The sequence below is a fragment of the Podarcis muralis genome, chromosome 9, assembly GCF_964188315.1.
Source record: "Podarcis muralis chromosome 9, rPodMur119.hap1.1, whole genome shotgun sequence".
Taxonomy (NCBI): Eukaryota; Metazoa; Chordata; class Lepidosauria; order Squamata; family Lacertidae; genus Podarcis; species Podarcis muralis.
Window position 1 is genome coordinate 1,791,885 of NC_135663.1, and position 25,976 is coordinate 1,817,860.

Consider the following 25,976-nt stretch of genomic DNA (forward strand, 5'->3'; position numbering starts at 1 on the left):
TCCACCTTGTGGAGAAGTCCCCAGCTCACTCCTCCTCCGTTGTGGGCTGGCATGATCCTTGGACACCTAGACATCTCTGGAGGGTCTTTAGGTGAGATGGTCCCATCCTGGCTAGGGGCAGCAGTGCTCTCCGATGAGCCTCGGCTCACCTGAGGCCTTTGTTAAAAACAGGTGAGATGGATGCTCCTGGGCTGTGGTGGAGCTCCCATTTTGAGGGGGATCGCGTGCGACAAGTTCCCTGGATCACACCAAGAGAGACAGAAGGCGAAAGAGAGAAAGTTCTCCAAAGAGCCTCACCTCATCAAAGACGGACGGAAGTTCGGTCTGCGGAGTTTTCCCAATTGTGCAGGAAGCGGAGCGAAGAGGGCAGGATGGGGACAGAGACAGAAAAAGGTCAGAAATGCCACTGTTTTCTGCACACATCCAAACAGCAATTGTCAGCATTAGAAACGGTATTTTGCGCCCTATCCGTGGCTGGACGTCATTCAGCTCTTGCTTATAGCAAATGGGCAAATTCAAAAAGCGACAGCCGGTCAGCTCTGAAGTTTCAAAGCTGAATTGCTGCACGCTGCTCTCAAATCCAAACAAGGGGAATGGCAGGATATAAATGTATTTTTAATTGGGAAATAAATTAAAGACGCTGTGTAGCTAGACATTCGGAAAGGGAGGGTGGCAGCTTCTCCAACCTGGTGCCCTCCAGGGGTTAGGATTACAAATCCCATCAGCTCTGGCCAGCATGCCCACGTAATTCTGGGACTGACGGCAGTTTTAATCCAAAACAGGGTTGTGGACTGGGGAAAGTTCATTGAGAGAAGCCAAGAGGCCGCATTTTGCCCCCAACTTATGGGCTTCCCCATCCCTAGGCTAGGGGTCCAGGATGCGGCTTCAAGCAAGAGCTGCTTGCTAAGGAGATCTTAAAGGCCTGCTCAGTCTCTCTCAAGGAACAACTCACCAGCCACAGTCCAAAGAAGGCTGAAGCACACCCTCCTTTCCTTGACTGTCCACACTTCATGCAAACACACCATAGACCACCAGGCAGCAGAGGCCCAGATATTCGCTAGACCCACTTCCGCCCTGGAGAGGAGGTGGGATTGCGGGCATCATGGCCCCACCACACACACAGAGGCTGGAGCCCAGCCCCCACGTGATTGGGGAAATCCCCGGCTGCGTCACCGGCTGGACAGCCAATCGGCTGGCCCGGGGGGCATGGCTTGCCCTATTTAAGGCAGGCACGGCCGGGGATCTCCCTCTTTTCCCACCTATCAGCTGTTCCTGTTTCCCACCCTCCCGCCCTATAAGGTTTTCGTTCTTTGACCTTGCTATGGACCTTGGTTGGTCGCCGTTGAGGGGCCTGGTAGGAATTTTTCCACTTGGCAAATTGGCACCAGCCACTTGGTTTTCGCCTACCTCTTGGCAAATCGTCACAACTTTCTTGGTATTGGCGGTCAGGCATTGGTATAGTTCTGTAGATGGAAGAGGGGAGGTAGCGCCATCACCTGCCCCACATATTGAAGGGTAGTCCAGTAAAGGATTCCGGGGGGCGTGGCCCTGTCCAAAGCCTATGGGAGTGAGGGCCTAAGGCACGCTCCCTATCGTTGACTCTTAGTGGTTAACCCTTCCCGGACTTCAAGCGGATGGGCTAGAGTCGGATATAGTCGGTTAGGACCAATGCCTAAGCCAATACCGCTCATCACCAATAAAGTTGTGGCCTTTTTTAGCCCATTAGCCTTAATAATTGTGTCATGTGTCTTTACTTCCACTGGGGGGGGGGGGGACTCGCCACGCAACCAGGCCCTTCGCCATCAGCATCGCTCAGTCATGAGAAGAGGTGGCAAAGGCAGCCGGTCCCACAGCAGTTCCTGTAAATCACAGCCAAGAAAGGGGTTCTTACCTCAAAGCCAGGGATGTGGTGGATGGCCGGCTGTGGAAAGGAAGCAAAAAGCAAAGACCTAGATCAGCACCTCCGTCTGGAATGTGGGACCCCATTCTCATGCGCCAAGAGCAGCGCAATGGCCCCATGAAATGCAGCCATCTCACGCAGGGCCACTGGAGTGAACCAGCTCCCCAAATGGCCCCAGTCAGTCATTCTCCCCAGGACCACATCTTGTCGTGGGCAGAAGTCACCAGACCCATTTTGAAAGCCATTGCATTCAAAGTCTCCTAATCATCTTGTTCTGGAAACCAAGCCTGATGAGGAACGGTTGAGGGAGTTGGGTGTGTTTAGCCTGGAAAAGAGGAGACTGGCAGCTGACAGGATAGCCACCTTCAGATATCTGAAGGGCTGTTCCATGGGAGATGGAGCCAGCTTGCTTCCTGTTGCACCAGGGCAGCAGCAGAACTTTGGGATCTCAAAATGTGTGTGATGCTAAAATTCGGTGCTGCCCTCCCGCCTCTTGTGCTCTGTTCTGCATCATTCAATAAACACACAAGACGTAACCGGCTGTACGTTTGAAGAAATAAAATATACTATTCATTGTATTGAATTGTAGATTTCAACAGAAGTAGTTCATAACGTTCAACGGAAAAAGTAGAAGACCCAGTGGATCAGTTCACTCTCTAATCAGTTTATGCATAAGGTCCACACGTTTAAGTGTCTATTCCACCTGTCTGTTCATAGAGTCCAACAATCCACACAAAAGGTTACAGCAGCTGCTACTATGCTATAAGATCCACTGTCCTGTGATATCATATATGGTATGTACAGTTGTTGACGGTTTTATATTATTTTTGCTGTAAAAATGTGTGAGATTATAATATTGTATTTATTTGCATTACCTAGAGTTTGCACTACTGATGAAGCCTAGGACGGCGAAAAAAGGCTAATATTCTGGAAATCCTTGTCTTAGACTCTGTGAAAAGATTCTGTGGAACTGCAACAACCTTTCATGTGGATTATTGGGCTCTATGAACAGCCAGCCAGCCAGCCATCCCCTCCCCTACACCCTTAACCAGCCCTGGGGGTTAAGCGCCCAAATTGCGCAGAGCTGCCCACCCTGATCCCAGGGCCTTGCCCCTCAGGGCTAGCAGAAGGCCCATGGGGGGCAGAACGCTCTGTTCAGATCTCTCTCCTGCAGGGAAGCTTTTCCGGTGGCAGCTCCATAACCTCTCCATTCCCCGACTGTAAATGAGAACACGACTACCGTGCCACCGTATAGAGTTCTTGTAAAAGAAAGATTTAAAGATTGTAAAACGCTTGGTTTCCTTCCAAGGGCTCCTGACTCCCTCAGCCTCCTCTTCTTACTAGTCCTGACAAGGCAAACCCCCCCAGGAGCTATAAAGCTGCCAGAAGGAACTTCACTCAGATACTAGGGAGGAATAATCGGAACACACACACACACACACACACGTACAAATAAATAAAGTGGAATTCTGAAATTTGACTCAACATTAAATGAAAATCCAGTTTTGGCTTAGCTGATCCAATGCGGGTTGGGATTGCTCAGTTGGTAGAGCAGGAGACTCTCAATCTCAGGGTTGTGGGTTCGAGTCCAATGTTGGGCCAAAGATTTCTGCATTGCAGGGGGTTGGACTAGATGACCCTTGAGGTCCCTTCCAACTCTGATTCTATAAATGCTTAATTTTGAGTTTTATGGACCGTATGGCACAGTAGGGATGGAGTAGTACTTCCAGAGGACGTTGGGCTCCTTCTGGGGTGGTTTGCCCACCTTGGTGCCCAACCTGCTCTCAGCTCTTACCTGTGGCTTCTAGAAGCTGTCAGAATAATAATAATAATAATAATAATAATAATAATAATAATAATAAATTTATTTACACCCCGCCCTCCCCAGCCAAGACTGGGCTCAGGGTGGCTAACACCCGATATAAAAACAAATTGATTGAAATACAACTTAAAACTTGTCATAACATCCTCTGAGATGGGATTCTCACAGTGCTGAACACTGCAACTGATGTCGAATTCTGCAAATGCCCTGAATCTCTGGAGGTGCATTAAGCACTCAATGCCCAGGTAGAATCATAGGACTGTAGAGATGGAAGGGACTTTGGGGGTCATCTAGTCCAAACTCCCACGGCAGGAATCTCAACTACAACATCCCTGACAGGTGAACATCTAACCTCTGCTTAAAAACAAATGCCGTCAGCAGTGCCGGATTTACGTATAAGCTAAACAAGCTGTAGCTTAGGGCCCCACTCTCTTGGGGGCCCCCAAAAAATTGAAAGGGAAAAAAACTGAAAGTACATTTCCAAAATGTAAGATAAAAAACAAATACAGTGGTACCTCGGGTTAAGAACTTAATTCGTTCTGGAGGTCCGTTCTTAACCTGAAACTGTTCTTAACCTGAAGCACCACTTTAGCTAATGGTGCCCCCCGCTCCGCCGCGCGATTTCTGTTCTCATCCTGAAGCAAAGTTCTTAACCCGAGGTACTATTTCTAGGTTAGTGGAGTCTGTAACCTGAAGTGTCTGTAACCCGAGGTACCACTGTAAAATAAAACCTACCTACAGCAACAGTGTTTTGTGTTGTGTAGGCTCCTATGATGTAAGTCATGGGTCCCGCCTGCTAGCCTGCTCCCTAAAATATCACTGGTTTGCTCCTTTCTATATATAGGGTGTCTATTAGGTTCATAAATTACCGTATAGCATCTATTCAACCCAGAAAAACAGCGGCAATTTGTTGTTGACGAAGGACAGCTGGACATATAAAGGGCCCCATTACCTTCAGCAGCTTAGGGCCTCATCAAACCTAAACCCAGCCCTGGCCGTCAGTTTTGGCTCTGTTCCCCAATCTCGAATCCTGATTCTATCTTTTGTGCCCCTGTTTGGTGCTCTAGTTATGCTCCAGCCAGCCGGACACTCCTTAGATGTCAAAATTGTCCCATCTGCCAACCGCTCCTCGCTTGCCGCAAACCCAGCGCTGCCTTTTATCCTGCCAGGCACTGTTCTTGACCCCTGCCAATGTCAACAGACCAGCGGTGCCAGCTGGCAGAGGCTGCCCACGGACAGACCAGCCTCTCCTTCCCGCTGCAGGGACTCGAGACGTGTCTTCCCTCAGCCCGGCACAGCACACTCCTTGCCTGCTGGAGGGCGAGATAAACATAGAGACACTTTGCACTTTTGGCTCGGCTCTCCGAGAGAGATGTCCCCCTAATGGGAACAGACCCAGGAGTTGAAGGGGGGGGGTGTAGCTCCCCAAAGCCTCAAAGGTCCGCATTTCCCTTGGAAAAGCAACACCAGCCCCACTTAACCACAGCAGAAGCAGAACAGGCTGTCTGTGGAAAACGATCAGATGGCGGAGAACAGATAAGAAATCAGCAGAGAGTGATATGCATCCCTGTCCAAAGAAAACAGAGAGAGTGGTTCTGCCCTCCAAACAGAGAGACGACCAGAAGCAGGTTCAACATCTGTAAAGTGGTACCTCGGGTTACATACGCTTCAGGTTACATACGCTTCAAGTTACAGACTCCGCTAACCCAGAAATAATACCTCAGGTTAAGAACGTTGATTCAGGATGAGAACAGAAATTGCGGCGCGGCGGCGCAGCAACAGCAGGAGGCCCCATTAGCTAAAGTGGTGCTTCAGGTTAAGAACAGTTTCAGGTTAAGAACGGACCTCCGGAACGAATTAAGTATGTAACCAAAACTTAAGTATGCAAGTATTAAGTACTTAAGTATTAAGTATGCAACTTGCACTTTGACGTGCTTTCGAACTGCTAGGTTGGCAGGAGCAGGGACAGAGCAACGGGAGCTCACCCCATTACGGGGATTCGAACCGCCAACCTCCCGATTGGCAAGCTCAAGAGGCTCAATGTTTAGCCTGTGAAAGAGGAGACTGAGAGGAGATATGAGAGCCATCTTCCAATACCTGAAGGAAGATGGGGCAAACTTGCTTTCTCCTGCTCTGGAGGGTAGGACTCGAACCCATGGCTTCAAGTTGCAAGGAAGGCGATTCCGACAAAACATTCGCGGGGGAACTTTCTGACAGTAAGAGCTGCTCTACCATGGGGTGGAAGGTGGTGGACTATCCTTCCTTGGAGGTTTTGAAGCAGAGGCTGGATGGTCATCTTTCAGGGATGCTTCAGCTGAGATTCCTGCATTGTCGGGGGTTGGACTAGATGACCTTTGGGTGAGCACTGTGAGGACAGGACGCTGGAGCAGATGAGCTGCTGGCCTGATCCAACAAACCCTTCTTAGGTTCAGAGCTGGGAGGGGGGGGGAGAGACTTTCTGCCTGAAAACCTGGAGAGCTGCTGCCAGTCTGTGTTGGCAATGCTGAGGTAAAAGGGCCAAAGGGTTAGACTCACTGTAAATAAATATGTGATGTCCTCAGCTCAGATTAAAGATAGGTGGGGCATTTTTAGAGCACTGGGGCTAACCAGAAATCACCCTCAATTGCACACCACCCAAATGTACTTTGCTCAACAGAGTAATCAAGCAGAGTTCTTCAAATAGCAGGAGCAGCACTGACTGGTCCAGGCCTGTGATGTCACCAAGACCACTTCCACTAATTGGGAGGCAGGGTGAGACTGCTGGCTTTGATTGCTATTGGTATGCTGTACATACAAGTGAAAGTCGTTTCCCCAAGTTCCCCCTCTTATGTCATCCAAAATGACACCACCCACAAAGAAGAGGGAAGCATCTCTCTCTCTCTCTCTCTCTCTCTCTCTCTCTCACACACACACACACACACACACACACACACACACACCAAAGCAGCTAAATAAGCCCTAAGAATCCTCATTGGTTGCAGAACACTCAGTGCCTACTGGGAGGATAACAGAAGAGCAGAGGGAGGGAAAATGGAATAGAGCACTCTCCCAATGGGCTGACTGACGGAACAGGAGCATTCTCCCCTGCACATTTTGTTGCAGGTCTCAATATGCAAAAGCCAGGAAGGAGCGGAACTCACAGGGTGAGCCGGCAAAGGTCAGGGACTTCTTTCCAATAAAACGCATTCAAATGCAATCATGGTAAATCCATCTCATGGTGTGTGTTTTTACACCTGAAACTATGTCAACTTGCAAACTGTCTGGGGAAGGTTGTCGCAAAGCATGGTTTCCAAAAATACCAAGCGATAGTGTGAAGCTGGTTTGCAAACCAGAGTTCATGCGGCTTCCTGTTATGTCAGCATTCACAAAGTGCTGGCAAACCACAACAGAGTGTCCCCATCACTTTCACAAAAAACGACTGGATTCACACATTAAATCCTTTTCACAGTAAAGGGTCCACATCAATTGCTGCTGCACCGCAGGAACAAACATGAACACAGGAAATTATGAAGCTGGGTAGATGGAAAGCAAAAGCATCAATAAAGCATGGCTTTCTCATTGCACCAATGTGTGGGCTCTTAACTATGGTTGGCACAAGCCATGGTTTGTCAGTTGTTTCTCAACTGAGCCCATAGCATCCTTCTCCCTCCTTATCAGTCACTTTGAGCAGAGCCTTTTCGGTGGTAGCACCCATCCCCTTCCCACCAGACCTGATTTTCAAGTGGCTCTTATTATTTTTTCCCCACCAAGCCATTTTCTGTGGCCACAGAGCCCAGTCTGCTGCAGCTGCTGCCTTTAACCATATGAGTTTCTAAACTGTTTTATTCTGGTGTTTTCTAAGAAAGAAAGAAAGAAAGAAAGAAAGAAAGAAAGAAAGAAAGAAAGAAAGAAAGAAAGAAAGGGCTTTATGCAATCATTTTTTGGCTATTTTATGCTAATGTTTTTGGATTTCTCTCTCCACGTTGTGTGCTCTGTTGAGCAGCCCCGCAGCCAAAGAAACAATGTGTATTTATAACAAGCAAACAAATAAATAAAAACCGCCACCTGGATGCCAAACGCTGCTCCGTAAACAAGAACATTCAATTAGGCTTGGCTGGCTGAGGTTCAGGCAATCCGTCCTGCGACTCCCAAGGAGGTTGCAAGCCAGCTTGGAGTAGCTGAGCTCCCCCTGGATTCCTGCATCCTCAGAGACGGAAGAGGCCAGCCTCTGGGTTCTAGATGTGGCAGAACCCTTCTCAGGCCTTCGGCCAGTGCCCTGGGCAGCCTTCTGCCCCAACGTCCAAGACCCCCGCCTCCCCTCGGCTCACCTTCTCGCGCTGGATGAGCTCAAAGGCAGCCAGGAGCTCTCCGGCGCCCCGGCTGCCACTCGAGATGGGGTGCCACGACAGCCTCGGCTTGTGGTTCAGGCTCGGCTTGCAAATACAGCGTCCCATGAACTCATCGGCACCCTGGCGAGAGGGAGAGAGAGTCAGGGAAGGGGGACAAGGCAGCCACACACACGGCTTCACTGAAAGAGGGGGGCGAACGCTCAGAGCGAGCCAGAAAATACCGTATTTTTCGCTCTATAAGACACACTTTTTCCCTCCTAAAAAGTAAGGGGAAATGTGTGTGCGTCTTATGGAGCGAATGCAGGCTGCGTGGCTATCCCAGAAGCCAGAACAGCGAGAGGGATCGCTGCGCAGCACTCCCTCTTGCTGTTCTAGCTTCTGGCCCTTCTCCCTCCTCGGGGAAAAGCCTGCAAGCGCCGCATACACACTCCACGCGGCTCGTGAAAGGGAGCGCTGAGCAGAGCCTGGGATGCATACAGGCTCTGCTCAGCGCTCCCTTTAAAGAATTTTTTTTTTCTTGCATTCCCCCTCTAAAAACTAGATGCGTCTTATGGTCAGGTGTGTCTTATGGAGCGAAAAATACGGTACTTATAAGGACAGAATCCTAATCGTCTTCACAATTAAGCAGGATGTTCTCCTGAACAAGCCCCAATGAGAAGTGCAGGAGCATTGCAGGAGCTGGATACATGCACCGAGCGCATAGATGTGCTACATAAGCGCACATGTAGATGCAATATACTTTTTTTAAAAAAAAATACCAACAACCAAAACACAAACAGTGAGAACCCCCAGGCGGCTGATACATTGGGCATACATAATCAATAATAACATATTCAAATCAACCATATGTACAATTCAATATACCTTAACACTCCTCCCTCCACAAGGTTTATTTAACTTTTAACATTTTAATTGCCCCAAATTGTTCAAACCTGCCCAAATAATTCAGTATTTTCTCAACCCAATCCTCCTCCTTCTCACTGACCTTAAACCCTTTCATTTTATGTATCTTCACAGTTAGATATTCTAAGATTATAATATTTTTTCAATTTCCCCCTCCATTGTAGATGAGGGGGTTTGCTTTTGTTCATTGCTATGTAATTTCGTGTTATTGTGTTGTAAACCACCCTGTGACCTTCGGATGAAGGACTGCACAGAAATTAACAAATAACAATGTATATGCATGCTAAAAAAGAAAAAGGAATTGCACAATTAAACAAGGGAATTTGCTTCCACAAAAGGCACCAACAGCCTTTTGATAGCTTAAAAAAAAAGGATTAGGCAAATTCACGGAGGAAAGGGCTATCATCAGATTCTCCTAGCCAGGATAGCTCTGTTTTGCCTCCACAATCAGAGGCAGCGATGCTTCTGAATCTCAGTTGCTGGAAACAACAGGAGGGGAGAGATGCTGTTGTGGTCGAATCCTGCTTGCAGGTTTTTCCATAATGGGCAACTGTTCAGCCACAGTGAGAACAGGATGCTGGAGGGGCTGGACCCTTGGCCTGATCCAGCAGGACACTTCTTATGTCCTTAAGTATATTGCCACTAAACTTACCAGAAAAATAAGAAATCAAGGTGACAAACTTTTTATAAAAGAATGGAAATGGTTTATTGAATATTTACAAACAAACTGCAAACAGAGAAGAACAGTGGCAAGATTATCGTAATAACCTGCAGTTTTGTAAGAGTATACATTTAAAGTAGATGAATAAATGATTACCGTATTTTTTGCCCTATAGGACGCACTTTTTCCCCTCCAAAAATGAAGGGGAAATGTGTGTGCGTCCTATGGGGCGACTGCAGGCTTTCGCTGAAGCCTGGAGAGCGAGAGGCGTCAGTGCGCACCGACCCCTCTCGCTCTCCAGGCCTCAGGAAGCTATCCGCAAGCCTTGGGAGCCCGGCGGGAGTTCCCGCGGGCTCGCAAGGCTTGCGGGCAGCAGCCTGCAGCCCGAAGCACGGGGCGCCCTCTGTGCTTCGTGCAGGTGTCTGCAAGCCTTGGGAGCCCAGCGGGAGTTCCCACGGGCTCGCAAGGCTTGCGGATAGCAGCCTGTTCTGGGGGCTGGGGTTGGGGGAAGCTCGGGCTTCCCCCGCCCCAGCCCCATGGCTGGGGGGGGGGGGGGAATAAATTTTTGTACATTTATTTTCCCCAAAAAAACCGAGGTGTGCCCTATGGGCCAGTGCGCCCTATAGGGCGAAAAATACGGTAAGTCAATTTGAAATATGCAGAAAACATTTAAAAATAAATGTAAGGAACTGGGGAAAGAGGGGGAAGAAGTCAAGTTTCGAAATGTTAAAATGACAGTAAAATTATTGAAATGTATAAAATTGAAAATTGTAAATAATTTTTTTTAAAAAAACTATATTACCACTTTTTGCCCTCCTTTGAAAGCGGCCTACAAATAATTATCATCCTCAGTATCCTGAACAAACCTTTGTTGAGATTAGCCTCCCCATTTCCCCCGTGTATTCTCACGTTCCCACCCACTTACATAGGTGTCGTGGTCGTAGATTTCAACCACGATGTTGGGAGGGGAGTCGGCAACGTTCTGGGGGGCTCCATGGATCTCGATCTCGTGGAAGATCAGGGTCTGGTCCCAGGTGGGGTTCAACGTGTTTTTCGCAACCACCGTCTTCTGGCTCTGGTGTAGGAAGGAGACGGTGGCGTAGGGATCTGAGAAGGAACAGAAAAGGGAGGTGGGTCAAGGCAAGGTCCACGGATCAAAAGGTTCACATTCTGCAGCAGGCCAGGATCAAGTCTTGGAAATCTCTACATAAACAACAACAACAACAAAACCCTTAAATTTCACATGGGGGTCTGAACTGGGGGTGACCAAGAATGAGACCTCAGGGTCCACAGTGGATTGCTTGGTGAAGATGTTTGACTTCATGTTTGTTGGCTATTTGGAGTTTAGTAGCGCTGCAGAGAGCTTGCTGGGGAGATCATGCATAACAAGGAACTCAAAAATAACTTTAACAAGGTTTTAATAAGAAAACAAAAACTCCTTTTACACTAAAGATAACAATAACAAACATGACCCAGCCACCAACCCATCCCACAGGGTAATGAGAGGGCTAGGTGCTGCTCCTTAATATACCATGCCCAAATGCTGACACAGCTTAATTAACACAACCTAGCAGCACCTGCTATGTTTCACAGCTGTAAGACTGGGTCTCGTTATTTGCCCTGGCCCTTAAAGACATACACAACTTGTGAAACAATAATGAACCTTCACATTTTACAGTGACCATTCAACAATGTTCAGCGGCCGTGAAAAAGGGAAATTCCATATTAGGGATCATTAGGAAAGGAATTGAAAACAAAACTGCCACTATCATAATGGCCTTATACAAACCCATGGCGTGACTATGTTGGGAATACAGTGGTACCTCTGGATGCGAACAGGATCCATTCCAGAGCGCTGTTCACATCCTGAGTAGAACGTAAGGCGCAACTGCGTGTCTGCGGGTTGCGTTTTGCCACTTCTGCGCATGCGCGTGACATCATTTTGAGCGACTGCGCATGCGCGAGCGGTGAAACCCAGAAGTAACGCGCTCCATTACTTCTGGGTCACCGCAGAGCGTAACTTGAAAATGCTCAACCTGAAGTACATTTAACCCGAGGTAGGACTGTACCGTGTCCAATTCTAGTCACGCCATTGCATTTATATCACACCTTTTCCTCCAAGGAGCTAAAGGTGGCTGACATGGCTTCAACCGTTTCCTCATTTAATTCCCTGAACAACAACCCTGAAAGGTAGGTTAGGCTGAGAGGGAGTGACTGGCCCAAGGGCACACAGCGAGCTCCATGACCAAGTGGGGATCCGAACCCTGGTCTCCCGGGTTCCAGTCCACACTTTACACAGCACTTCCTCGTGCAGGGTAGAGTTCGACTATGGAACTCCCTGCCACAGGAGACAGTGATGGCCACCAACTTGGATGGCTTTAAAAAAGGATTAGACCAAGTCATGGAAGAGAGGGCTATCAGTGGAAGCTAGACACGATGGCTGTTGCTCTGCCTCCATAGCTGGAAGCAGCAACGCCTCTAAAAACCACAGGAAGAGAGAATCGCTCTGGTGCTTGAATCCTGACTTCAGGATTCCCATGGGCATCTGGGACTAGACTGGCCTGATCCAGATGTTCTGGCCAGCGTCTGAGCAACCTCCAGCTCCCTTGTCTTCTGTCCAGGGTCCTGATGTCTTGTTTGACATCCTTGACTCCTTATGGTGGGCACTCACAGTTCCAGACTCCTTGGGAACTGCGCATGCATGCACACAATTGCCAGGGCCCTCCTGAGTCCTTCAACCGCCATTGAGAAGCGGCTCCTTGAGACCCTCCTCAGAAATGCCGCGTGAATAAATGAGCCATTTCTCCAGGAGCTTTGAGACCAAACCCAAACATTGCTTCTGGAGCCATCCAGCAAGGGCTGAATATGGACACTTGCAACATGCATCCTGTATGCGGCTATTTTGTGGATGTAATTCAACAGTGTGTGGCAAATTCAGTCTGGGCAGTTAAAGTGGATTTGGCACTCTTGCAGAACGAATCCACTTTTAAAAATGGGCCTTGTGTGCTAAGGAAAATGATGGTGGAAAATAGAAAACAACTGCTTGAGCTGACATCTTATGACGTCTCCTCAAACCAATACAAAAAGACCACAATGCAAGCTCAACGGATCGTCCGGGTACCACCTATGAGTCTATTATTCTCTGCAATGCGTATGCCAAACGGAGCCCATCGCCCGTGCCGCCTTTGGGAGCAGAAACACAACCAGTTCCCGATTCTTATAAGTGCAGTTCCCGTTACTGCCAGCTTGCACACGGTGCCACATTTATTTCGTTTGTGGGGCTGGTGTTTCCTTTGCTACTCTGGGCCTCGCTCCAGAAACGAGCATTTGAAACCCAGCACTTTGACCTGCAGCCTGGAGGGCACCGGGCCAGCCGGGTGCCCGTTTTGTGCCATGGCGCCTGGAGTGCCGGGCTTCCCCCACTCCTTGCCTTGGTTGGCATCCCAGCCAATGTACATCTGTAATGAGCCAGGCGGTTTGCGATACGATCAGCTACAAGAGGCCGAACTCCTGCTAGGAAGAGCATGTCTTTCTCATCCGACGCTTGTTGGGTTTTCCAGCCCGGGGAAGGTTGAATGCACTACGATAAACAGAACGTTAAATCCTTTAAAAAGGCCCTTTGTCTGAGCTTTGTATCCACACGCGGTTTTATTTTCATAACCACAAAAAGGCTCGGCCTTCAAGGGCTCCTTTATGCTTTGTTCGAGGGACGGTAAATCACAATCCCACATTGTGGATGTCTGCTCCCTGTGTTGCCATTGGCTGCCATCCACCCAAGGGAAGCGACTCCCACCCGGGCCGGCCAATCAGGAGGGATGAGATCACTCTGGTTTGGATCCGAGGCAGTAAACCAGCAACAAACAAGAAAAGGAGAGGGGAAATAAGGGGCTCATTGTGGACACGGGTGAGAGAAGGGATCCCACGGGGTGGAGAGAAAGTGGGTGATCGTTGGGCTGGTCCCGGTTCAAGATCAGGGTTGGGGCAGGTTTCCACTCGATGGTTTCCCAGTCCAATGAGTCAGAAAGCGCAGAAGGAACGTGCTGTGCGCTCATCATCACGAAGAAGGGCACATTTCAGGCTTGAGAAAACAAACCCGACCTGCGACGCGTCCTATAAGGACTCCCTTTTTCAGTGGAAACTCACAGCGAGGCCAAACGCGAAATTGCCAGCGAAAAGAGTTTGGCGATCTCCTCTCCCTCCGTTGATGATAACTGGCCCGGAAAATTTTGTTCCAGCGGATGTGCTTGTGCACAATTTCTAAATTAGAACTGTAAATGGGGGGGGGGGTGGAAAGATTTTTCTGAGGAGGAAGAAGACAACAAGGTCCAGAAGGGATCTGGCTATGCTAAACCCCAAAACTGATTGGGGTGCAGCCTTCAGGAACCTCCCAAGTCAGGAGAGGACCAGGGAGACCTGAGGCCCATCTCCCCCTTCTCATCCCAGCTCAGGAGGAGATGGAGACGCCAAAGGAGAATTGTTCCTCTCCGCTTCCTCTCTGTGCACTTAGAGAAGAACATGACTTTCCCAAAAGAAACTGTAGGTTGCTTAGGGTGCTGGGAATTGGAGCTCCACGAGGGGGATACTTCACTTCCCGGGGTTGGGAGGTGCTGTGAACGAGAGCCAGTGGTGGTCTAGTGGACTTTGCAGAGACCTGGGTTCAAATCCCCACTCAGCCATGAAGTCACACTGCCTCTCACCCTAACCTACAGGGATGTTGTGGGGGATTAAATGAGGAGAGGGAGAGCTTTGACTGCCACCTGGAGCTCCTCAAAGAAAAAGGTGGGATATCAATGCAATTGATTGATTGATTGATCAATGGTATAAATGCAGCCCAAGTTGCTACAGGGGAGGCTGTGAACAGCCAGGCCACTGTGAGGGCGAGAGTGGGGAGTTTGCCATGCCGTTCTCGGCAAGCCTAGCTTTGCAAATCCAGGAGACTACTGCAGCTGATTCACCCCTCCAAACAGCAGCTATCAACTCCTCAAAAGATTCCATCAACTGTGTCTCCAAAAAATTTTACACATCACTTGGGAAGAGAAGCCAACTAATGCCAGTGTACAGTGGTACCTTGGGTTAATAACTTAATCCATTCTGAAGGTCTGTTCTTAACCTGAAACTTTTCTTAACCTGAGGTACCACTTTAGCTAATGGGGCCTCCTGCTGCCGCCGCACGATTTCTGTTCTCATCCTGAAGCAAAGTTCTTAACCCGAGGTATTATTTCTGGGTTAGCGGAGTCTGTAACCTGAAGCCTCTGTAACCTGAAGCCTCTGTAACCTGAAGCGTCTGTAACTGTACTGGAAGAAGCAAAGATCACTAGTGTCGAAGCAATGATTCCTCAGCATCAACTTCGTTGGACTGGCCATGTTGTACAGGTGCCTGATTCTCATCTTCCAAAGCAACTACTCTATCCCGGAACTTAAAAACTGAAAGGATTTTTTTTTATTTTGTTTCAGCTACGGCAGACCAACACGGCTACCTACCTGTAATTAAAAACTGAAAGCGTAATGCTAGCGGTCAACAAAAGAGGTTTAAAGACTCTCTCAAGGCAAATGTAAAAAAGTGTAGCATAAACACCGACAATTGGGAAACACTGGCCTGCGAGCGCTCCAGTTGGAGAACAGCCTTGACCAAAGGTGTCCTGGGCTTTGAAGACACTCGAACTCAGGACACAAGGGAGAAATGTGCTAAGAGGAAGGCACGCCTGGCAAATCCGCACCATGATCAACTCCCACCTGGAAACCTATGTCCCCACTGTGGAAGGATGTGTGGATCCAGAATTGGCCTCCAAAGTCACTTACGGACTTATTGTTAAAATCATGTTTATGGAAGACAATCTTACTTGGCTACGAGGGATCGCCAAAGAAGAAGAAGATCCTGTTTGTATGGCTCCGGTTTATCCGGCTGAAAGCATCTGAAGCCCCAAAGTGATCACACATGAGGCAGGGAGCTGCAAACGGCCCACCTCACCCCCCTTTCACCCTGTAGGTGTTGACCTGACCTCAAAACCCAGAACTCCCCTCTCCGCTGAGCGAACGCCAATGTTTGCAAAGCGTCCCTGCCCAGTTCAATTGAGAATCTGCAAAATATTCTCTGTGCAGGGAGATGGCAGCATCTTGGAGCGGATGAATGACATTTCCCCCACACGCAGCAAGAACCAGGAAACCTGCCATGTATTACTTTCTACAAACAGGCGTTTGTTCTTGTGAACAACATCCCGCACTGGGAGCCACAAAACACATTCGCTCACCATTTGCTTTGGGGAAAAAAACACACACACACCAAAAAAACCACAATAACATCACTTTATTACCGTATTTTTCGCCCTATAGGACACAATTTTTTCCCCTCCAAAAATGAAGGGGAAATGTGTGTGCGTCCTATGGGGCGAATGCAGGCTTTCGCTGAAGCTTGGAGAGCGAGAGGGGTCGGTGCGCACTGACCCCTCTCGCTCTCCAGGCTTCAGGAAGCTATCCGCAAGCCTTGCAAGCCTGGCGGGAGTTCCCGCGGGCTCGCAAGGCTTGCGGGCAGCATCCTGCAGCCCGAAGCATGGGGCACCTTCTGGAGGGCGCCCCGTGCTTCGCGCAGGTGTCCGCAAGCCTTGCAAGCCCGGCAGGAGTTCCCGTGGGCTCGCAAGGCTTGCGGGCAGCAGCCTGCAGCCCACAAGCTCGGGGGACAGCGGGGAGGCACAGCGCCGCCATCCTGCTGTTCCCCGACCTGGTTTGGAGGCTGCCAGCCCCATAAGCTCGGGGGACAGATATCCGCAAGCTTGGGGAGTCTGGCGGGACTTCCCGCCGGGCTCCCTAGGCTTGCGGATAGCAGCCTGTTCTGGGGCCTGGGGTCAGGGGAAGCTTGGGCATCCCCCGCCCCAGCCCCGGGCCGGGGGGGGGTAATTCCCCCCCCCTTTATTCCCCCCCCCCAAAAAAAAAAAAACTAGGTGCGTCCTATGGGCAGGTGCGTCATATATGGCGAAAAATACGGTAATCTAGATTTCCAAGATAGCCTACAAAAGAGAACCACAGGGCAACAAAAATATCAGAAACAAAAGCAATTATCGTAGCAACAGTAAAAATGCAAAAAGCAGTAGAGAGAAAGCAGTTAAAGTGCCAGGCAATGTTTTTCTTTTATCTTTTTTGAAATGTCTAAAATGTGGCTCTCCGGGCAAACTGAGGCCTAGCTTAATTTTTTATTTTATTTTTTTTAAAAAAAACAGATTAGTTGAGAGAACTTTACTTTCACCAGTCTAAGAATACTGGAACATCAGCTCCACATGCCATTTCCATCCAGGCTCCTTTAGAGAAAACAACGGTCACTCACACACCTCCAACAGCCCCCGGTCTTTAAACTTCCAGCTCATTCCTGCACACTTTTCATTAATTGCCCAGAAGGAGAGGAATCAAATGCCTTTCTTCACACAGAGCAGAGTTAGGGCTAATCCACAAATACCTTTCCTCCCACAGGCAGAGTCCGTGCTTTAAAGCTCCATGTCCGAGTGCCCTTTGTTTTGCTCTGAGATTTCGCCGTGAAAAGCTGCTCTCTAAAGCTCACTCGGAACAAACATCAAACCATGGAAAAGTCCAATTGATGTTTGCTCCAATGGAGCACTAAAGAGAAGATTTTCGCAGGGAAATCTCTGGAGGGGGAAAAACGAAAAACGCTTGGACACAGAGATTTTAAGTGTGGACCTGGACCAGAAAAGAGTGAGGCAAAAGTAAGGCCCTGAAACAATGGAATTTAACTTCCATCATCGGACAACATGTGGAAATGGGCCAAGAAAACGCTCACAGGCGACTAGGAAGTTTGGCAGGCTGCTTCCATTCCTACACAGATGGGAACTGGTCCATTCATCTGCCTTCCTTGGCAAAAGTCCTCAAGACTGACACTTTTCGGGAAGCAAGGAGCCACAGTGCCCTTTGAGCACTAAGGAATGTCAGTATCACACAGGGTGCTGTGCCTGGTCGCACTTTGACCTACGTCTAAAATCCCTGGGGAGTCTTGTTAACCAACCAAATGCAACCTTCCATGCTCTGGGCTCCCAAATCTCTTTGCCCCGCCATCAAGAATGAATAAACAAACAAACAACTTATCCACATGATGCTGACACAAAACCCCACATGTACACAATGCGAAATAATGAAAGATCACTGTCCCCCTTCTTTCTCCCATATATCTCTCCCCACAATAAGGTTGCCATTTTTCAAAAAGCGAAAATCCGGACACAAAGGTTCTTGAGCTTTTTTTGCAAAATATTCCCCCCCTCCAAAAAAAGGAGTTTTAAAGCTATTTTTTAGGAAATTTCAGCAAAACATTAACACTTTCATTATGGGCTGCCATACGCCAGGGTTTCTCCAGATATTTTAGAAAATTCCACCCGGATAACATTTTCAATGGATAAATCCGGGTTATGTTCGGGAAATCTTGGACATATGGCAGCCCTCCCCCCCCCCCAACCTCAAAATGCCTATGATAGCCGCGTCTCACATGAAATGTAAATGACCTGTAGAAAGGACACTACGAATTGAAAACAGAGATAATATACGGACCTTAGTTATCCATGAAAATATTTCAATACAAACAAGTTAACAAATAAAATAAAGTAAAATCCCAAGGGAGCAATGCAATTTAGGAGGCCAGCTTACCTGAAAAGCTGTCCTTATCCATGGCAATCAGATCCCTCGCTTGATAGATATAACATCGCAGGTGGTACCTGTTCCCATCTTCAAGGGAAAGAGGGGGAATGAAAACAACAAATTATCCAAATTCATGCCGGAGCTTGGAAACCAAACTTGCAAGACAGTTTAGAAGAGCATTCCGTTACAGCACACAAAGTGAATTACAAAACTTCACAACCTCCAAGGCAGGGTGATGCCATCATCGGTGCCAACTCCCTGGGGCCCTGGGTGCCCAAGCACCCACAAAATTCCCCATGAAGGGGCCGGGCACCCACAAATTTCAGTGCCAGGGCCATACACACTGCAGGGCACCCACAGTCATGGGGCCAAGTTGGCATTCCTGATGCCCACAGAGGAGGAGATGTCTGTCAGTGCCAGGCAAACTGGTGTCCTTTGGATATTTTGGACTGCTCCAGTCATGGGGGGGGGAATGGGGTTTGGGGGCAAAAGGGGTCTTGTGGTAGGAGCTGTTGAACCTTCCACACACCCCAACAAACACACCCACCCACCTATGGCTTGCCCACTGAAGTCCTCATTTCTTCAACAAAGAAGCTGTGCCAGAACTGGGGCCTTAATGGGGGAGACACCAAGTGGAGGGGGAGAGGCTATGGGGAGGTGAACATAAGGCACAGTAAGAAGAAGAGTTTGGATTTTGTAAGGATTCAACTTTATATGCCACTACTGATCCAAAATTGGAGCCCTGGTTTATATACTGCAGGTGTGGGTTTCAGCAAAGGGGCACAAAGTCTCCCCACACAGTTTGGCCAAAAACATGCACAGTCCCTGAGCACCAGGGTTGTGTCATCCTAGTCAGATCTTCTGAGAACTGCAGGTTATTCTCTCTCTCTCTCTCTCTCTCTCTCTCTCTCTCTCTCTCTCTCTCTGGTGATTGCACACCCAGATATTTTTTTTAAGGGGCTGGTTTGCTACAATCATGAAAAATGTGCTTGTGTGATTGATTTGAGGAATTCTCTGAGCCCGGAGAGATCCCAGCACAAGCAGAACCCCTTCCCAGTTCCCATCAATATCCTCTTGCTCTAAGAAGCCCAATTACCGTATTTTTCGCTCTATAACACGCACCCGACCATAACACGCATGTAGTTTTTAGAGGAGGAAAATCCGTAGGCATGCCACCCGTAGGCATTCCCTCCATAACATGCACAGACATTTCCCCTTACTTTTTAGGAGGAAAAAGGTGAGTGTTATGGTGCAAAAAATACGGTAGATGCATTTGGCAACAGAAGCAGACTGCGTACGCTCTTACAATCAAAAATGCAGGAAATTGTGGGACGGTTCACGCCAAAGTTGAAGGTCGACACCGATTTGCCATCATCACTCTTGTCGTCCGTCACTCCACCCTGAAGAAGGAAATCAGTTCCATTATGAGCTGCAGCAGTTTTGAGATTTCGGGGTGATGAGAGTGTGGAGAGCCACTCCACCCGATGGCTAATTTTCCTGCAGGCGTAGAAAGCCAGCAGATGGCTGCCTTCAGCCACCGCACATGAACAATGGGAGTTGTAGTCCATCAAGAACTGGAGGACATCCCTGCTTTATGCTTTTTGATCCCCAGTGACATGGCTATCTCACTTTCAAAATAGCTGGGGCAACCAGCTATCCAATGGATAGACGGGGCAGAGAGAGTGTGCTTGGTTTTTGTTTTGTTTTTCAGTGCCAGCCTAGTTCTAGGAAGGGATGAACTGGAAAAGTATTGCTTAATTCTAGCAATCATCTATGAAGTGGCAACATGTACAACAAATGTGCAGAGTCTCATCATGCCACAACCTGCTATCAATGATGTGACGGGGTTGCTCCAGCGCAACGCTTCATCACAATCGCCCAACACTTTATTCCTTCTTTCCTGAGCTGAGGCAACATGATAGAAGTTTTTAAAAATGACGCCTGGTGCAGAGAAAATGGATAGAGAAAGTTCCTTCTCCCTCTCCCATAACACTAGAACTCAGTGGGGACCTCCCATGATGCTCAAGCCAACCCTCAAATTCTATGAGTGGCAAATAACTCATTGGCCCCGTAATGGCATTCAACAGAGCAGAGTGCAACCTTCTTCCAAGAGCTCATCCATTCAAGTCTACAGTTTCCAAGTCCATGTCCAAGTGTGCTTTTCCCCCCCTGCCCAGTGTTTACTGCAGAATCAGTAAACTTTCAAGGTGGCCTCAAAACTACAACTAATCCAGAATGCAGCAGCTGGACTGGTGAATGGGAGCAGCCACCGAGACCATATAACACCGGTCCTGAAAGACCTACACTGGCTCCCAGTAAGTTTCCGAGCACAATTCAAAGTGTTGGTGCTGACCTTGAAAGCCCTAAACAGCTTCAAAGGCCCAGTATCCCTGAAGGAGCGTCTCCACCCCCATCGTTCTGCCTGGACACTGAGGTCCAGCTCTGAGGGCCTTCTGGCTGTTCCCTCACTGTGAGAAGGGCCTTCTCGGTGATGGCGCCTGCCCTGTGGAACTCTGTCCAATCAGATGTCAAGGAAATAAACAACTACCTAACTTTTAGAAGACATCTGAAGGCAGCCCTGTTTAGGGAAGTTTTTAATGTTTGATGTTTTATCGTGTTTTTAGTATTTTGTTGGGAGCCGCCCAGAGTGGCTGGGGAAACCCAGCCAGATGGGCGGGGTACAAATAATAAATTATGATTATTGTGATTATTATGATTATAGGGCAATTCAGGTTTCCCCGCAGACTTCTGTTTGTTACAATTCAGTGGTAAAGATTGGGTTCTCCTGGGGGAAGCACCAGGAGAAGAAGGAAAGAGAGGAAAATTGCTGTCAGATGCAAACCTGGAAATCCCAGACCTGTCCCTAGAGATGCAGAGTGTGGTTAACCCTGAGCTGAGATAAGCCCAGACCAGTTTTTCACTGTGGATACTGGGAGACTGGTTTAGGGGTTGCGTTGGGGGCAGAGTGAGGGCTGGAACTCTCCTTAACCCCCAACCCTGCCCATAAAACACGACAAGCCTTGAGCTAGCTCTGCTATAAACGGAGCTCAAAGAACTAGCTGTTAAACGTATTTTGCTAAGAATGTCGGCCAGTAAAGTTAATGGAGTATAACTTCTCTTAATGGTCCGCCCAGTGCCTTGAAACCCGGCTTGAAAGGCAGCCCACCCCAGTACGCTTTGTCTCCTTCTCCCGCTCCCCAAAGGCTCCTTTTATCACCTGCTAATTGGGGCAATCAGGGTGAAATATTTGGCTGCAGGAAACAGGGGCTCCGTGTGATGATCCCGCTTCCTGGATTAACGCAACCCCCCAAACTTTCCATCTTTTCAAGTCTCAGATGTTTGGCAATGGCCTGGAAAACGGCAACCACTGTGCAATTCCCAGCCCCTCCGGGGGGGCCGCTTGGTCCTAGAGAACATGTCAGGTGGTCCAGCTCTTTCCACCCAAAAAATCCCCCATCAGGAATAGACATTAGCGTGAGATTCCTGCAGAGGAAACACGGGCTTTGCAGCTCCGACCATTCCTGATAATTGGGGGGCGCTGAGATTTTGCTAACGCTGCCTTGAAAATATGCTTCTCCTTCTTGCTTGCTTTCCCTCAAATCTTTTTGCTGGCTGCCTATTTTCTGGAAGGAAGAACCAAGGAAGTCTCAAGAGCTGGCTGAAGGGATCCACGGTCGCTTGCGCAGGCTTTTCTGGTCTAGAGCCCTTCCTGCCCCCTGAGGAAGATCTTGTTGAGCCAAAGGGGCACACAGCTCTGTGGCACAGCGTGGCTGAGTTCTTCTCTTGCTCAAAGCAAGCCTGACTGGAGATTTTTATAGCAGAGTCAAGCTGGGTCACACGAGACCTGCTCTAGCCTATTGCTGTTCAAGATGCTCTCTGTTTTGCCTGGTTGTTCGCCCTGAGATCCCTTCCTTTGCCCAGAGATGGGTGGTGAAGCACCAAAGAGCTCCCAACTCCCCCCAAGACGTCATTCATGGCATGGATTCTTCCAAGATTCACTTCCGATAGAATCAGTCAACACAGGTGGCAGTGATCTGTCCCATCAAGCCCAGGGCTTCTCAACTGGGGGATTCAGATATCTCAGCTGCGAATCACCTGGGCATGCATGATTCAGCCCCCAAGATTACTAACAGGGTGAGGCAGAAGGAAAAAGCACCCTGGTTTCCCCCCACCGTTCCCAGATGCACTTCAGTAATAATAATAATAATAATAATTTATTATTTGTACCCCGCCCATCTGGCTGGGTTTCCCCAGCCACTCTGGGCGGCTTCCATAGAAACCAAAAACCCCACTAAAATATCATACATTAAAAACTTCCCTGAACAGGGCTGCCTTAAGATGTCTTCTGAATGTCAGGTAGTTGTTTATCGTTTTGACATCTGATGGGAGGGCATTCCACAGGGCAGGCGCCACTACCGAAAAGGCCCTCTGCCTGGTTCCCTGTAGCTTTGCTTCTCGCAATGAGGGAACCGCCAGAAGGCCCTCGGCGCTGGACCTCAGCGTCCGGGCAGAACGATGGGGGTGGAGACGCTCCTTCAGGTATACTGGGCCGAGGCCATTGTTTCCTGGATTAACGCAACCCCCCAAACTTTCCATCTTTTCAAGTCTCAGATGTTTGGCAATGGCCTGGAAAATGGCAACCACTGTGCAATTCCCAGCCCCTCCGGGGTTCAGGCTCCAGTTGGCACCCTAACAGGCTTCCCCAGTGTCAGGGGACTGCCATCGGAACAGGGGAAGGAAGCAGGGGGGCGTTTGGGATACAGAGAGCCTCCTACGCTTGTGAGAGGGCTGATTTCCTTAAGAAGGGAGAGGTTTGATCTTCTTGCAGTCCATGGGACTCTCAAGAGTCTCCTCCAGCACCTCATTGCTCAGTCCTAACTCTGGATCATTTATGAACTACATTGGTACCTCGGTTTAAGAACAGTCTGGTTTACAAACTCCGCAAAACTGGATATAGTGTCCCGGTTTGAGAACTTTACCTCAGTCTAAGAACGGAATCCGAACAGTGGAAGGGCACCAGAGACAGGAGGCCTCATTAGGGAAAGTGCGCCTCAGTTTAAGAACAGTTTTGGTTTAAGAATGGACTTCCGGAACAGATTAAGTTCATAAACCGAGGTACCACTGTAGTTTAAAAAGCACAGATCCCAGTGCCATTCCTTGGGGGACTAAACTTTCTCCTTCTCTCCATTTGGAGAATGGTCCGTTTCTTCCTGAGCTTTGCTTCCTGCAACTTAACCAATCTTGATCCACTCAAGGATTTGATCTGGAGGCTATTTTTGAGATTCCCATACCTGCCAAGGCGCAACTGTGAGCCCCCTGACCTTAAAAAACACACCTCCTTGTTTCCACTGCTTGTGACTTGCTACAGACAAAAAGAAAAGAAACCTCCATAGGAAATGTATCTATATATAATATTTCCACCCCACCCTTCCTCCCATACGAAGCCAGGGGGGCATTGATTCCATATTGGAGGGTCTGGCTGTTATTTTTGGTGCTAACTGCATGCTGGAAGTGAGAGAACTGACACATATTTACATGTGTTTACATGTGTGGACACGTTCCGGGAGGAAAGCAAAGGCAAGAACCCAAAACTGCCAAGAGTTGCCATTTCCCCACGGAATCCTGCAGGCAAACAGTAGCACAGAGTGGTTTTAAGGAACAAGGACATGGGCTGTGTGTTTTTTGTGTGGCTTTTTTTCCCCCGGGATGGGGAATGAGATGCAAACTCAAAGCGAAGCCCTTGGCTGCGTCCCAAAGGTCAAGATGCACTTTTGAATTGGAAGCCCAGGAGTGCTTGGAAAAAAGGCTCCCCAAACCTATAAAATCTGGCAAAACCATTTAGCAAAGTATTCGGCGAAGAGCCTTGGAACCACAGGGATGGAACCCACTAATCCCAAGCTATGAAGAGCTTGGAGGGGATCCAGGATGACCTACTGCACTTGAGAATTCAGGACTGGGCCCCAACCCTCCCAGAGTCGGCCTCGCGCCATGAGGTCTGGCCGCCGAGCCAGGATGGGGGCCTGAGTCACCTGCTGAGCTGTGTGCACAGGGGATAATGTGCAGCCCAGCAAGGCAACGCTCAGGAAAGGGAGCAGGCATGCTCAGACTAGGAAGCAGCAAATTGTGGGGCTGGAAGGGACCCCAGTTAAAGCTCTGGTTTTCCCAGTAGCGATGTATGGAAGTGAGAGCTGGACCATCAAGAAGGCTGATCGCCAAAGAATTGATGCTTTTGAATTCTGGTGCTGGAGGAGACTCTTGAGAGTCCCATGGACTGCAAGAAGATCAAACCGATCCATTCTGAAGGAAACCAGCATAATAAAAACATAATAAAATCCTAAACGTTAAAAAAAAAATTCCCTGCACAGGGAGGCATTCAGACGTCTTCTAAAGGTTGTATCTTATCTCCTTGGCTCAGGGACGTCCTAAGGAAAAGCGTCATAACTTTTATATGCCTGTTATCTTTGTCCATGGAGTTTTCTTGGCAGGGATACTGGAGTGGCTTGCCAGTTCCTGCTCCAGGTGGATCACGTTTGGTCAAAACTCTCCACTATGATCTGTCCATCTTGGGTGGCCCTCCACGCCATAGCTCATAGCTTCTCTGAGTTATTCAAGCCCCTTCGGCACAGCAAGGCAGTGAGCTGGACCATCAAGAAGGCTGATCACCGAAGAATTGATGCTTTTGAATTATGGTGCTGGAGGAGACACTTGAGAGTCCCATGGACTGCAAGAAGATCAAACCTCTCCATTCTGAAGGAAATCAGCCCTGAGCACTCACTGGAAGGTCAGATCGTGAAGCTGAGGCTCCAATCCTTTGGCCACCTCATGAGAAGAGAAGACTCCCTGGAAAAGACCCTGACGCTGGGAAAGATGGAGGGCACAAGGAGAAGGGGACGACAGAGGACAAGACGGTTGGATAGTGTTCTCGAAGCTACCAGCATGAGTTTGACCAAACTGCGGGAGGCAATGGAAGACAGGAGGGCCTGGCGTGCTCTGGTCCAGGGGGTCATGAAGAGTCGGACAAGACTAAATGACTAAACAACAACAAAAGGGACCAAAGGGTCATCTAGTCCAACCCCCTGCAATGCAGGAGTCTCAACTAAAGCATCCATGACAGAAATGAGGGTTGGGCAGTGAAGTGACCCATTTTGCCGGCAATACTAAATTGATCACGGTCATTGAAACAAAACGGAATGCAGATTGCAAAGAGCTGCGTAAGGACCTCCACAAAGAAGTTATCGGGCATCCAATGGCAAATATAATTCCCTGTCAACAAGTGTAAAGGAATGCATGTCGGAATGCAAACAGTATCGATGCCACATCCATGCTCATGGGGTCTGAACTGGGAGTGACCGACCAGGAACCAGACCTCGGAGTCCTAGCAGATACCTGAATGAAGAGGTTAACCCATGGGTAGGCAAACTAAGACCCGGGGGCCGGATCTGGCCCAATCGCCTTCTCAATCTGGCGTGCGGACGGTCCAGGAATCAGCATGTTTTTACATGAGTAGGGTGTGTCCTTTTAATTAAAATGCATCTCTTGGTTATTTGTGGGCCATAGGAATTCGTTCATTATTTTTTTCAAAATATAGTCCGGCCCCCCACAAGGTCGGAGGGACAGTGGACCGGCCCCCTGCTGAAAAGGTTTGCTGACCCCTGGGTTAACCCAATGTTCAGCAGCTGTGAAAAAGGTGAATTCCATGACAGGGTTCATTAGGAAAGGAATTGAAAATAAGAG

The 25,976-nt window shown here is 48.8% G+C and overlaps 1 protein-coding gene across 8 annotated transcripts in view; it reads right to left on the reverse strand.

The window, feature by feature from the left end:
- Nucleotides 1-25,976, reverse strand: part of DYSF (dysferlin) — a 187,337-nt gene that overhangs the window by 65,341 nt on the left and 96,020 nt on the right. For all 8 annotated transcript variants that reach the window (XM_077933691.1, XM_077933693.1, XM_077933695.1 and 5 more), the window contains 6 exons: nucleotides 19,549-19,642; nucleotides 18,252-18,329; nucleotides 10,540-10,721; nucleotides 8,030-8,170; nucleotides 1,892-1,921; nucleotides 298-324 (listed from right to left, as the gene is read on the reverse strand). In XM_077933691.1, coding sequence (XP_077789817.1) covers nucleotides 298-324; nucleotides 1,892-1,921; nucleotides 8,030-8,170; nucleotides 10,540-10,721; nucleotides 18,252-18,329; nucleotides 19,549-19,642 — 552 coding nt within the window. The remainder of the gene's footprint in view (nucleotides 1-297; nucleotides 325-1,891; nucleotides 1,922-8,029; nucleotides 8,171-10,539; nucleotides 10,722-18,251; nucleotides 18,330-19,548; nucleotides 19,643-25,976) is intronic.